At 41.6% G+C, this 13,514-nt stretch overlaps 1 protein-coding gene across 1 annotated transcript; it reads right to left on the minus strand.

Moving 5' to 3' along the window:
- Positions 1-7,877: 7,877 nt before the first annotated feature.
- pim1 (Pim-1 proto-oncogene, serine/threonine kinase) lies at positions 7,878-11,859 on the minus strand. The gene is made up of 6 exons (XM_086277693.1): positions 11,437-11,859; positions 11,080-11,186; positions 10,908-10,958; positions 10,406-10,772; positions 9,689-9,865; positions 7,878-9,593 (listed from the first exon to the last, which is right to left on the minus strand). Exons 1-6 carry the CDS (start codon positions 11,516-11,518, stop codon positions 9,379-9,381), a joined length of 999 nt encoding a protein of 332 aa, XP_086133819.1. The 5' UTR covers positions 11,519-11,859; the 3' UTR covers positions 7,878-9,378.
- Positions 11,860-13,514: the final 1,655 nt, after the last annotated feature.

Here is a 13,514-nt window from a genome sequence, read left to right on the forward strand (position 1 = left end):
ATTGTCACCTAAATGTCAACTGGCCCCACACTTGCCAGCAATAGCATTGCTTCAGAGCTGAACACTGACTTATTAGGTAACAAAATCATTCAAAAAAAGTTTCCAAATCCAAAATTCTCTTTTTGTTCCATGGATTTTTTTTATACACTTTGAGCATTAGGACCATGGGTTATAGCATCGCGTCAGCAGCAAAAATGCTCATATATTTTTGTTGTCTATTGATAATTATAATACTGAATAACAGAAACAAGCATTTGTTATCAGATGGCAGATACAGCATTCAGGGTGATGACTGTTGAAATGTTCTATAAGCATATTTGGGTACACCTTAAAAGGTGGTTAACGTCAGGTTACAAAACAGTTATAGCAAATGAAAGGGCTCCGTGTTATCTACATTTTGACACCAAGCTCATCTCATTGCCATGCGCCCACTTGATCAAAAATAAATTTCTAATGTAGTCAAATTTTTATATAGCTTATTAAATTAAAAATAAAACAAACAAAAGACATTATTAACATGTCCTGTGGTTTTTCCAGAATGCTATAAGTGTCTGGAAACAGTTTGTTTCTTCATTTCCTGCTCACCTTTTTTTGATATAAGATGGCAAGCCCCTCTCACTCATTTGAGTTTGAGTTAACTTTAGGTTGGAACAGTCTGCTGTTTTTTTACGATGTCTATCACCTGTACTTATGAAATTATTTATTAATGTTTTGAAAATGCTGCAAAACAAAATCTTTGAAAATTAAAAAGCACAAATTTTGACCCACCCATTTGTACTTCTTTATCAGCTGATTCTGAAGGCGTTAGGTCTGAGACACTGACTGATGTTTCACAGAACAACCCACCTATGCCACCTTCCATTTTTAACGCATTCGGCTCCATATTGTCCTACTCCAACCTTTCTATTTCACTAATAGGACTATGCTAGGGCTAAATGAGTGAAAAACATTAGACTAACTGACTAGTCTAAAACTAAGAAACACTCAGATATTAAATTAAATTTGAGAATGTTTAGTTGAAAATGTCAAAAACTGATTAAAAAAAGGCATCTGAAATAAAAAAAAAAAATTAAAAATATGAAAAATTAATATTAATCACATTCTTTAATAATGAATCATGCCACGTGTAATGTATTGTACTCCAGACAGACAATGAAGAAAAAAAACACTTACAATAAACCAATGTTTAATATGTTACTACAAAAAGTTGTTCATGTATTGTTAAAATATGACAAATTAACATCCGAAAAACCCTTAAACTATGATGGAAAAGTGTGGCCCGTTGTGCCGTGCATTATCAATGATGCGCAGTTTGAAAATTTGTGACAATCACTTTAATAAAAGTTAAAATTCTAAGATAACGAAATAATAAATCATCCAGCCATTTTCTTACGTTTATCTGAAGCTGGGTCGTGGGGCAACAGCCTAAGAAGGGAAGCCCAGACCTCCTTCTTCATCCAGCTTATCCGAGGAACCAATGAGCCTTCCCAGGCCAGCTGATAGATGTAATCGCTCCAGTGTGTCCTGGGTCTATGCCGGGGCCTTTCACTGGTAGGACATGCCAGACCAGAACACCTTACCCAGGAGGCGACAGCCTTAGCTGGCTCATTTCGATGTGGAGGAACAGCCCTACTCTGAACCCCTCCTGAATGACTAAACCCTAGCGCTAAGAGAAAGAGCAGCCAGCCTTTGGGGAAAGCTAATTTACGCCGCTTGTATCGCTATCTTGCTCTGATAGTGTTAACAAAAGATCAGGCCAAGATAAATTTACATTTCTAACTCCATTAATGAGCTAGCAGGATTTTTATGTATTTTATCACTTTAGTTTGGAGTGACTGCAGCCCAGGAGGCAGAGCAGGGCATCTACTAATTGGAAGGCTGGTGCTACAATCATTGACTGTTCGAGTCTCCATGCCAAAGTAACCTTGGGCAAGATATTGCACCCCAAGTCGCTCTCTGATGCATTCCTTGGAATGTGTGTGTTATACCTCTTTTCCACTGCTTGGTTTGGATCGTTTTCTATTACAGTTGAGTACCACCTTAATGTGCTTGGGTTTTTACAGCACAACAATGTAGGACAATGAGGCAATTTCGTTGCTGGGGTTTCAAAAATGGCATTGTTGATTTTTAAGAAGGAGATGCACTCATGACTCATCGAGTGACCCCACTGACTGGCCAATTGGTGGCATGCAGTCTGCTGACGTCACACTTTTGGACTGACTCAAATCGCTTAGAACCACGGCCAAGTAGGTGCTAAAAAAGTACCTGGTAACAGGTACTACCACCTAATGAAAAACCTTAAAAACTGAGTTGAGTCAAGCCAAACCGAGGAGGTACTTGTGGAAAAGGGCCATTAGAAAGCACTTAGGTGCAGAAAAACGTGTTTGTATGAATGGATGTAAATGAGTGAATGAGGCATATTGTATAAGCGCTGTGTAAAAATCAATCCATTTATCACTTATGTATTAATAACTCTTGAGTTATTGCTGTTCCACTTGTGCTGTTTCTGATCCCCATTCTTTAATGTAAAGCCCAACACTGCATATTTCATAGTACTTCAACATCAACATTTCTCAAGGAGGTAAATTACAGGTTGGGCCAGGGAGCACGTGGTTTCCCATTCATCTTTCAGTAAGTCCTTTGTGCAAGAATGTAGATGTGTGTGTGTAGTGTGTCGTGTAGTGGAAGCAGGCAGATAAGAAGGGGGCCAAACGCTTACAGACTGAGAGAGTGACAGCGATAGGGGCGGGGTAGGGGCTGAAGGAAGTTCCTCAGAACATTGCCCAACTGCCCCTGCTCTACATCTAACAGTTGGAACAGGGAGGAGGTTGATTAGGCAACAAGTTGGCTTTTTGTTTCTTTCTCACAAGATAAAGGTGACGACACACGGCTTACGGGAAAAAGGCCTAGATGAACCAATCAGCTCTGATTGCTAAGGTGTTGAGAAACCTCTGGCTCATATCGGCTGCAGATGAGAAGACCATATTCCCAACACGCTTGATCAAAACAAATGACACATTGACTGAGTCAGAATCACACACAGGGTCTCTTCACAGGGAAACATCAGCCTTATCAGTGTGCCTCTGAAAGCTAATCATAGTGTTTGCTGTTGCTCTTTCACGTTGTGGCTTATTTTTGTAATGACTCAGGGTTGAAGCAAAGCAGTCAAATGAACACAGAACAAGGGTTGGGGGATGGATGTGTGTCAGTGACTCACGACAGTCCATGCAAATACCTGAGCCTGCATTTGACTCTGAAGGCGATTTGCATGATTAGTCCTTCGAATGAACAATAGGACGAAGCAGCTCGCTGTGTGGGTTGATGCAACTGTGGCTCTGCTGGACGTTTTCTCTGCCCCTTGTTGCCTGCTTTCCACTTTTTGTCTCCGACTGAATAAAAGCCAACGTGCTCCAAGTGTGCAACAGAACAGAGGCGGCCTTTTAAGTGTTATGTGGTTCTCAGAATGAAAGGGGAAATGAATCGTGGTGTCATTCGTAGAAACTTGTGGTCTCCGATACACTGCAGCTTCTTCAGGGAAATAGAGCGGTGTGTGAAAATCCGAAAAAGAAGAAACCCAGCGTCAGATCAAAGAAACTCGAACACTGACATGACATTTTCAGTTCATGCTGCAGATGACATTTTATATTTAGTTAATTTTGTTGTGTTGTCCTTTGAAAGACACCCCTCGCCTGTCTATTATTATCTGTTATAAAAATACATGTAGGGACTTGAACCACTTCCATTTTCTGCTTTTAACTCTGTGTCAAGCTGATGGGCTTAAGGGCCTGCACAAGCTGACCTAAGAACAGATAGCAGGGATAGGCTGAGGATTAAATGGTGCTCCAGGAGCGTGACCCCCAGAGTTTGATTATATGAGTGTGTGTGCAGCAGGGGTGAGGCATTAGGATGACTGAATTAAACCCCTTTATGTCACAAATCAGTGATTATGTGTCATTTATGGGGTCCTGTCTAAACTGCAACATAAGGTCAGAAATCCTGCAGCATATTAAGACAAGTCATTAAAACATTAGCTCTGAATGTTTTTCTTTTTTTTAATTATAATGAGTGGGAAAGATTACAGGCAATTAAAAGCCTAAAAGCTAATTCTGGCCACTGGAAGCCTGGTTAAATACTCTGTGAGGCTGTCCTTAGGCACAGCAGTAATTTGAACTAACATGCACAGAGTGTAAATGTTCACTGCAAATATTTAATCATCTTAGCTAATTAGTAAGTACTCTTGCAGTACTGTGCGAGCGCCTCGAGTCACCCCTCATTTCTTTATATTTTACTTCCAAGAAACCAAACTTTCATGTATTTTTATAAAGTGGTTGCGAGCAATAGTTCTCTGGGCTTTTTATTGGACCTTGGCTGCTTTTCTGCTCCTTTTTAGTCCACTCCTTGTACCTGATCATTTTTAGAAGAATATTTTTATTTGCTAAGAGACATCAAATGGAAAACAAAAGTAGAAGTGCCAGGACTAGAAAACTTTTTTTTTTTAATTCACAGGACCTGGAAGATGCCTTTGACCACACTGTTACTCATCAGAAATGGCTGAGGGGGAAAAAGGCTGAGGTTTGCTAAATTATACAGAAACTGGATTGAAATTCAATAGCAGCAGTATTTATGGAATGATGAATCCAAATTTGTATATAAACATATTTTTTTTGTCCCGATTGTCAGCAGTGAGTGTCTACAGGCTGTAAAAGACAGTGCAGGCTCTGTCATGGGGACATTATGGTTGTCTTGAGGATGTTTTTGGAATTATGAACTCAGGAAGGTACGGTTAGATTTTGATCCATCATGTAATCTGCAAAATGTTTCACTGCCAACTGCTTTTTTCAACAATGATGAGAATGGAGCAGTGCGATTTCATCTTAGCAAAGACCAGAATAAAAGGCAACAGGCCAACATTCATAGAAGACTTTGAATGTCTTTCGAGGAGCCTAGAGAATTATTCCTGAAGACTACTTAAAGAAATTATAAGAAAGTTTGCCTGAGAGGGTCCAGGTTGCATTGAATAATAAAGGCGTTGACTTTTAAACCTTTGGCTTATACATTGTTTTTCCCTCTATGTTTGCATGTTTTAAAAAAACTACACCCATTTCATTTCCCATTTTCTAGCAAAATAGAAAGAAATAAAGGGTGGCTCAGGAATGTTGCACAATACATTTTTAAGAAGTTAATGGATTCTAAAGTTGTTACATTTCATCCTGTTGCACAACAATACACAGACTGATTCTTACATAGCGCTTTTCTACTCTCCTGACGTACTCATATACAACACATTCACTTTCTTCTAAGCTTTTTAGCGTTTCCTAAACAACATTCATATTCGGATGGATGCTCTACCTCCTGAGATACAGCCACCCCTGTACACTGTGTTGGTTCTTTTGGAGCTAGAAGTTGCAATATATGAAAGAGAATAGAGTGCTAAGATATGAGCTAACATTAGCAAGCTTAATGCAAGGTAATTTGTGGGACCATTAAAGTAGTTGTGAGTAGTTGTGTTCAGGGTAGACCAAAGCTGACATTGCCATTTATATAACCATTCCTTAGCCTAGCTAAAAAAAAATATCAATACACTTGTAATATCTTTTTTTCACTTCTGGGTATCCCTAATGAACTTTGGAGCTACAAACAAACCGTTTCATCCTTTCAGCTGACACTGAGGAATGTCACCTGCTAGCTGCTAACTGGAACTGCCGGTTGTTTGATGTGAGAAAGGCTGGGCTAAATGTGTTCAGAGCATTCCTATTAAAAACTGCTTCCTGTAACCAGTGAGCTCGAGCTAAAACTGTAAACCTGAGAGCGGCGAGGCTAAAACAATAATTTGAAAGATGCTAATAAGCTTTGTTGAGCTTAGGGGAACTATAAACGCTTTCACACCCATGTCCTTTATTTCAGTTCTCAGCCGTCCATTTAAATCTCGGCTTGTAAACACACATTATATTCACCTGACAGACACTAACTGGGACTGATGGCCCGCCAGCATTTCCAACCTCCATGTAATTTGATGTTGTGTAAATCTTTGTCTCGCTGTAGGTGGGGTGCTGGCAGAGATGTCTCAAGGAAGATTAGCGGCGAGGCCGGCAGTCCCCCCGGGAGCATCACAACTGATTAAACCTACAGCTCTTATCTATCCAAGAGAACAGATCCACGATAGGCTGCTGCCCACTGGTTACTATCACCACTCAAATGTCTAGATTAACCCACAAGAGCATCTGCAGCCTATTAGTGGGATTAAACCCATGAAGACAAGCGGCCATCCTGCTGTGAATTGGCTGAGGGCAATTAGTTCAAACCTTATTCCTAATGACTGATACTTTAATGAGCGGTGGTGACGAAAATTCTCAGATCCTTCACTTTTATGTATCCATCTAAAAATACTCCAAAATAGTCCCTAATAATTCTCATTTTTTAAAGCTGCTCAGGACCCTTAAACAAGTCGATGAAGCTGTGTTGTTGGAGAATTCAGTTTTACAACTCAAATCTTGCTTTAATTGACTTTTGTAGTTTTACAGTAAGATCTTTATCTACAAAATAACTGAAGTGGCCAGATGTAATAAACCCCCCAAAACAATCCTTTAAAATGTATTTCAGTAAAAGAACAAAGCAAAAATAACCACAGATACACACATCTTAAAAATTGACTTAGTGTTGGTCCTCATATAAATATACTTTCCCTCATTGATGAGCAGCTAGTTTTACCTTACCCTTTTTATGCCCTTTATATACCGCTATTTATCATTGAAATGCAACCCTTCATCACTGTTAAGAGAGGGTACAAAGTCAGTGAAGAGGTGAAAAAGTGAAGAGGACTCCTTGTAGTACAATGAAATAAAATGCATGCAGCAGTGTTGTGCTTTATTTATTTTGTATTATATTTACTAAGACTTACTGTTGACAATTTATTGCAATTTTGATTATAAAATATTTGATCCATTGTCAACAAAAGCGTTACTTGATGTTGTTTGGGTAGAATTATATTGATTTTTACTGGAGGGTTTCATCACTCAAGACTTCAAAACTCTCCTACGGTCTCCATCGTTGTTCGTGTTATACTTAATGTTGTTTCGCTGAATTCAGGGAATAAGCGTGCCTTTTTATTTCCTGGGGTAAATGCTTTTATTCATCCATGAAAGATCACCTAGACACTAACATTCCACTTCTGCATGACTTTTGTCAGAGAAGTCTTTTCCTGTAAAAAAAAAAAAGAAAAAAAAAAAAAAAGAAAAAAAAAAAAGAAAAAAAAAAAAAGAGTTCTTCCTTCCCGCATTCCCCAGATGCTACTCATAAGCAAGCGAATGATTGCCTGGGTTTTCCCTTTTTCCCTGTTATTAAAAACTGAACACTTTAAGAAGCCCCAACTCCTCTCAAAGGTCTTTGTTGTATATGAATGAACAATTATAATGAACAATTATATTCTCTTGCTTAGAAATCTTTTTTAAATTTTCCTCTTTTGTTTCTTTAAATAATTATTAATACTGAAGCTAGTGCTTGAGTATATCTATCTGCACTTGAAAGCCAAGCGCAGAGCTTGTTTTCTCTTCGCTAACATAGATATAGGCACCCTGCCCTATGTTGATGCCATCTACCATCCTCTTATCTCTTCATCCGTTTCCCGTTTCTGACGCTTTTCTACAGTCTTAAACAGGAAGTTGTATAACCTTCTGGCCTAGTAAATTCTCTGTAGGCGTTAAAAACAGTGCATAGGCCATTGTTGTTTCTAGCTTAAACCCCACCCCCCAAAACAACCCTAAAAAAAAAAAAAAGCAGTGTTGTCAATCCATTTTTAGTCTGTTGCAGTTCTAAGTTTATTTTTAACCCCAGAAAACAAATGAACTCTTTGAAGCAATACAAAGGAGCACAAGTTGTCATAGTTTTAAAGAAACATATTTATTGAAATTGTATAAAAATAGCTTCTAAAATAATTTACAATTCTAATTTGAAAAGATGGAAAAACAAAACAAATATCCAAGCTGCGATCATGCAGCCAGAAAAGTCTTCTGAGTCTCGCACTCACACTCACAACATTCACTCAAACAGCGCAACGAAAACCAGTTACCATCAGTAGACATTGGATGTTTACATACATTAGGATGGAAGTGCTTTTGGGACTATTTACATGTTATTTACAACACATACAAACATACACATCTGCTCTTTTCAAATTTTTCAAGCCATAAATATGGTCACATCTCTGCTATTATTTTTAAATAATGTGGGCCCTTCAGTGATGGTGGAATGAAATATATATATATATTTGTATATATACACACATACGCGCACACATCAACAGCCGAAATTCTCTCATAAATAAATAAATAAGATCTGTGACCAAAAACAAACAAAACCTCATTGAGTGTGAAAAAGAAGACAGCAATAATAAATATCGTTCTTATTTACAATTCTCGTCCCCAGCGATTTTTTTAAGACCTGTGTGAGGCACTGTTTATAAGAAAAAAAATTGAAGAGCAGAGGATGTTATATCTCGGTATGGTTTTGCATTGTGGTGTGCATTCAGGTGGGTTTGAATGAGCGGTTGCCTAAGCCTTGTGTTTGTATACAACACAAGAAGGAGGAGGAAGAAAAGGTTGTAGAATAGAGGTGGATGCTGTAGTAAAGAGTGAGGTAAGTCCAGTTTTTTTATGATTTGTTTGAACAGGTTGCTGCCAGAGCTATGAGGTTGTCTGGTTGCTAATGACATTGGAGTAGTAGAAATAGTGATAGTAGTGGTTATAAATGGCATAGGCTTTACTGATCTAGGCCCACGAGAGGAAAAACAGTGACAGCAATAAACGCTATAAAGCCTTGTAGAGCGTAAGGAGCAAAAAGGCCATTGATGAAAAGCCTTTTTGCTTCACAAATTCAAGTATTTTCAGGCGCCTACCCCCCCAACAATCTCACAGAAGGCACTTTTCTTTGAGAAAACAAAAAAAACTAAAGTCAAGCTTCTCTTCACCAGCGTCTTTGCTTTTCCCTCTTTGCTGTGATCTCGAGGGAGAGAGCGGTGCAACGAGAGCTTATGTAACTCTGTCCTCTTGCCATTCAGCACAACAGCCACACAGGTGTGTGTTTGCTCAAAGCAGGTGTGTCCAGAGCACGCCCTCCTGCAGACTCACGGACGTCCGGTGCCTAGATCAGCGTCCAGCGAGGATGATGTCATGACACTAATGGCTGGGAAACTCAAGTAGTTGGGGTCGTGACAGTGAAGAGGGTCTGACCCGCCAGGCCGAAACTGCCAGATGTGTGCAGTTGCATACACTTTGCTCTGGGGTGTGGGTGGCCAACGTTCCTCTCCACTCTGCTTCAAGTCTTTTGTATCAGTGCAGTCCAGTTCAGACCAGAACAGCCCAATTGTAACAGTCCGCGCCCGTATCATCGAGCCACGGCCACGGGGGTGGGTGTGAAGGCTGAGGGCTCGTGGCCGATGCTGTGCAGTCTGATTTCTGTGGTCTGGTTCTCTGTCTGCACCGAGGACGGTACTACAGAGGAGGACATGCTCTGCATCCACGAGTGGTTGAAGATGTCCTCGAAGGACGGGCGGTCGGCTGGCCGCAGAGACAGACACCATTTGATTAGCTGCTGGCATTCTGGTGAAAAGGAAGCAACATGCAATTAGTCCTGGTCAACACATGAGTAAAGTAGATGATGTGCAACGTGTGACTGAGCTGCAACGTGGGTTTACCTGATGAGATTCTTCTCCGGAAGAAGACCTGCCCCCTCATGATCTCCTCATCATGTTCAAATGGGATGTCCCCGCACACCATGTCATACAGCAGGATACCCAGGGACCAAACTGTGGCAGAGCGCCCGTGGTAGCGATGGTACTTGATCCACTCTGGAGGACTGTACACTCTTGTGCCTGTGAGACAAAAATAAAATAAAAGAAACAAATTAGCTTAAAAGGTGTACTCTTTCTAAAAGAAAATTTGAAAATCTCAGAAAACCATGTGACTTATCATAACACAGTAATAGTGAAAATGAAAATATTTCTGGGGAGAGTTGAATGATAAACAAGGACTGGGGATTTGTCAGCTGAGTCTGTTTCTCAGGCTGTTATCTGGGCTCAGGTGCCAGGCAGCGTGACAGGCAGTTTTTGCGTGCGGTAACAGAGTGCACTGGAGGGAGGGGGAGCAGACATGTGACTTTGTTTACAAACTTTGAGTTGTAAAAATACCACTTCCCTCCAGTGGGGGGCAACAAAACTAAGGCAAAACCTTCCAGCATGTACTAAAAGGCGGCTGTGTGGAGTATGATTACACAAGCTGGGAATTTCTGCTGTGGTCTAAACGGGCAAAAACCTTATAACCCTAATGATGTCGATAAAAAGTATATGTAAACAAGTTAGGTGAAAAACAAAAACAATATACAGCGCACTATATACTGAGCGCAGTGAACTCACCATCAAAGTCCGTGTAAATGGTGTCCTTCAGCAGGGCTCCGGAGCCGAAATCGATGAGCTTCATCTCCCCGGTGCGGAGGTCGATGAGAATGTTCTCGTCTTTGATGTCCCGGTGCACTACGCCGCAGTTCTGGCAGTGCCGCACGGCCTCCAGCACCTGGCGGAAAAAGCTCCGCGCCAGGTCCTCCGGTAAGGCACCTTTCTCGGTGATGAAGTCGAACAAGTCCTTGACGTTCTCGGGTCTCTCCATTACGATGATGAAGCTGTCCGGCCGCTCGAACCAGTCCAGCATCTTGATAACGCCGCGGAAGCCCGTCCCGACTTTTTTCAGCAGGACGATCTCCATTGGGACCCGAGAGCCGTTAGGCTTTAGAGACAAATGACAAATACAGCACTCAATACACACGTACACGCCCTAAACCAACCCGCATGTGTGGGTATTGATAAGTAATATGTTTTTCATCTTAATTAAAAAGGCGCTAATAATAAAACTGCTTCTTACCAGCTCTCCCCACTCCGAGATTCTGTCCTTGGCTACATGTTTGACAGCGACCTGCCATGGCAAAGGAGAGACCGCGTCACACAACGTGTACAACAACCGCACATGTAATAACCATGACAAATAAATGAGCACATAAAAAACGTATTCTAATATTAAAACATGGCGTACTAACCGGAGCTCCGTCGGCTATCTTCGTTCCGGAGTAGACGGTTCCGAAGCCGCCGCTGCCCAGCACGGCGCCGACCTGATAAAGCTTCTCGAAAGGCTCCCTCTCTTTCACTGCAACACAGTATAAACATAGCCGGTAAATACCGGAGAGCAAACCCGCTTATCCGCGCTGGAAACAGCGCAATATAACGGCGCTAATATAAGAATATAAAATATTGCAACATGGCTAACATTACTGTTAATAAATGACCGTCCTCGGCAGTTATTAAGTTAAACTAGCTGCTAGCGTGTGTAGACTGAGCCACTGCTGCAGCGCCGTCCTCCATGACAACACAGCGGGGGGAGAAAAAGGGCGTCTAACCTTGATGAACCTGGAGCTGGATTTTCACCGGCATGTCTACGGTGGAGATGTGGGCCAGAGAATTGAGCTTGGACAGCAGCATTCCTTTAATATCCACCGCAGGTCAACGACGTGTGCCCTCCGTCTTCGTTTTTGTTTTGTTGAAAGGAGTAGTTTTATTCCGACAGTGCGTCTTTCCCGTGCTGAGCTCCGAGTCCACGTTGCAGGAACAAAAATGCGGTAGGGACCCTTTCATCCGAATAGCAGACAAAAAAACAGTCCCTGTGGTCCAGGAAAATATAGCCAAAAACGTAGTCCCGGCAAAAGGATGAAAACCTAACGCGAGCTACGGCAGTCCCCTGCAATGTTTTGTAAACAGTTGAGTAAAAATGCGCGATATAAGGAGATAAGGCAGGGTTCAACCTAGTGCCTCAGTCTGACACCGGCTCCTGAAAATATCTGATCGGGGGGGGGAGGACCCTTATATGACTATAGTAAGGAGGCGGGTACCAAATGCTGACGTCTACATTGGTCCCGCCCTCTTCCGCTCCTCTACACCAATAAAAAGCAAATACCACATGTCAATCACAGACTGAAAATAAAGCTAACCGGCCTGCCAGACACAGACGTGGCGGGAATCAAAACGCGCCAAAAAGGGAGAGACTAAAGTAATAATTATGAATTCATGTTGGAGGGAAATGCAAATCCAAGGCCAAGTGCTTGTCTCCTCCCTTCTCGGGAAACCAAACCGGGTGGGGTGAGGGGGATATAACTAGACCATTAGGAATAAGACTGAAGATAAAAGGGCGGCACTGGTGAAGCTGCATATAACATTTTGTCTACTCTCTGGCATAGCTTGATATCACCTGCAGAGCGTTTTTCCTTTTTTTTTTCACTGTTTGCACGTCACTTGCTAAGCCTGCATTTAACAAAATAAACACCCTGTTGCTGCACTGAAGCATCCAAATTGCTTCATAAAGATATTTGTGCTTATAACACACACATTTGTATGCACTCAAAGTATAGATATGACCTGAGAGCAGTTCATCAATTTGCACTTCAGTTATGCTCACCCCCTGCCAATCACCTGATTAATTTCACATTCAACACAAAGCTTTACGGGATGAAGTGAAGCCCAGGACTGCGCTTTCAGTTGACAATGCCTCTCAACTGGCTGCTGCATCAAAGAGGCGCTAGTGAGAATAGCTGCATTCCACTCATTCTTTCAAATTGGGTGGCCGTGTCTGCAGCCGTTCACAGGATGTGGGAAACTAGAGATAAATAGGCTTCCATTTACCCCCCTTGCCAGGCCCCCTCCTCTTTTTGCCCTCTCTGCTCCTCCTCTCTCCGCCTTCTTTTTCCCGCGCATGTTATTGTCGGAATGGCATGCTCCCTTTCCCCCACCCATGCTTAAGTTGCATTCTGTTTTCCTTTGAAATTTCACAGCAGATCTTAAACGGTCATGCTGCTGATTTAATGCATTTCACATGTATGTCGTGAGATGACGCACCCCAAAAGAATAAAACAGTAAGTGGTGTGTTGGTGCATGAGGAGCACTGCTTTGTAGATACACTACAGTTTAAAAAAAGGTGACAGATAAAGTGCAGATGATTTACTATTTTGCAGCTTTGGTTTGCATTTAGTGGCAGAGATTCGTTTTTTGTAGTTTTTTTTAATGCACGGGCTAGCATGCACAAAAATGTGTGCTTAATGCACCATGAAGGTCATTGAGTGCATGTAAGGAAAAAAAGACTCAGTGGGCTACTCTCTTAAGGTATTTTCAGGTCAGTCTGGCTTAGTGGAATGACAATGAGAGAAAGCGGGGTTGTTGATACATGCATTTGGGACACCCTGGGCAAATTCCTTCAGCCCTAAAATGTTTGAAGACAATATGCAAATCAGGTGCAGAACAATGTAACCAAATGTCAATCTCATTTAAAAGGCTTCCTTCAAGTACTGGTGTGGATGAGGGCTCTGTAACCAAACATATGTACCTTCCTTCTTTCTTTAGGATCTACACCAGCCATTCTTCCTGGGTGTAGATTCCATTTGAGGACAACAGGGAGGCAAGGGGACACACACATGAAGTAGCCCCCAGT

Source organism: Aulonocara sp. 'chitande type north' Nkhata Bay, linkage group LG20 (genome assembly GCF_057382095.1).
Source record: "Aulonocara sp. 'chitande type north' Nkhata Bay isolate Kocher_YH1m ecotype deep benthic linkage group LG20, A_spYH_male_GT1.1, whole genome shotgun sequence".
Taxonomy (NCBI): domain Eukaryota; kingdom Metazoa; phylum Chordata; class Actinopteri; order Cichliformes; family Cichlidae; genus Aulonocara; species Aulonocara sp. 'chitande type north' Nkhata Bay.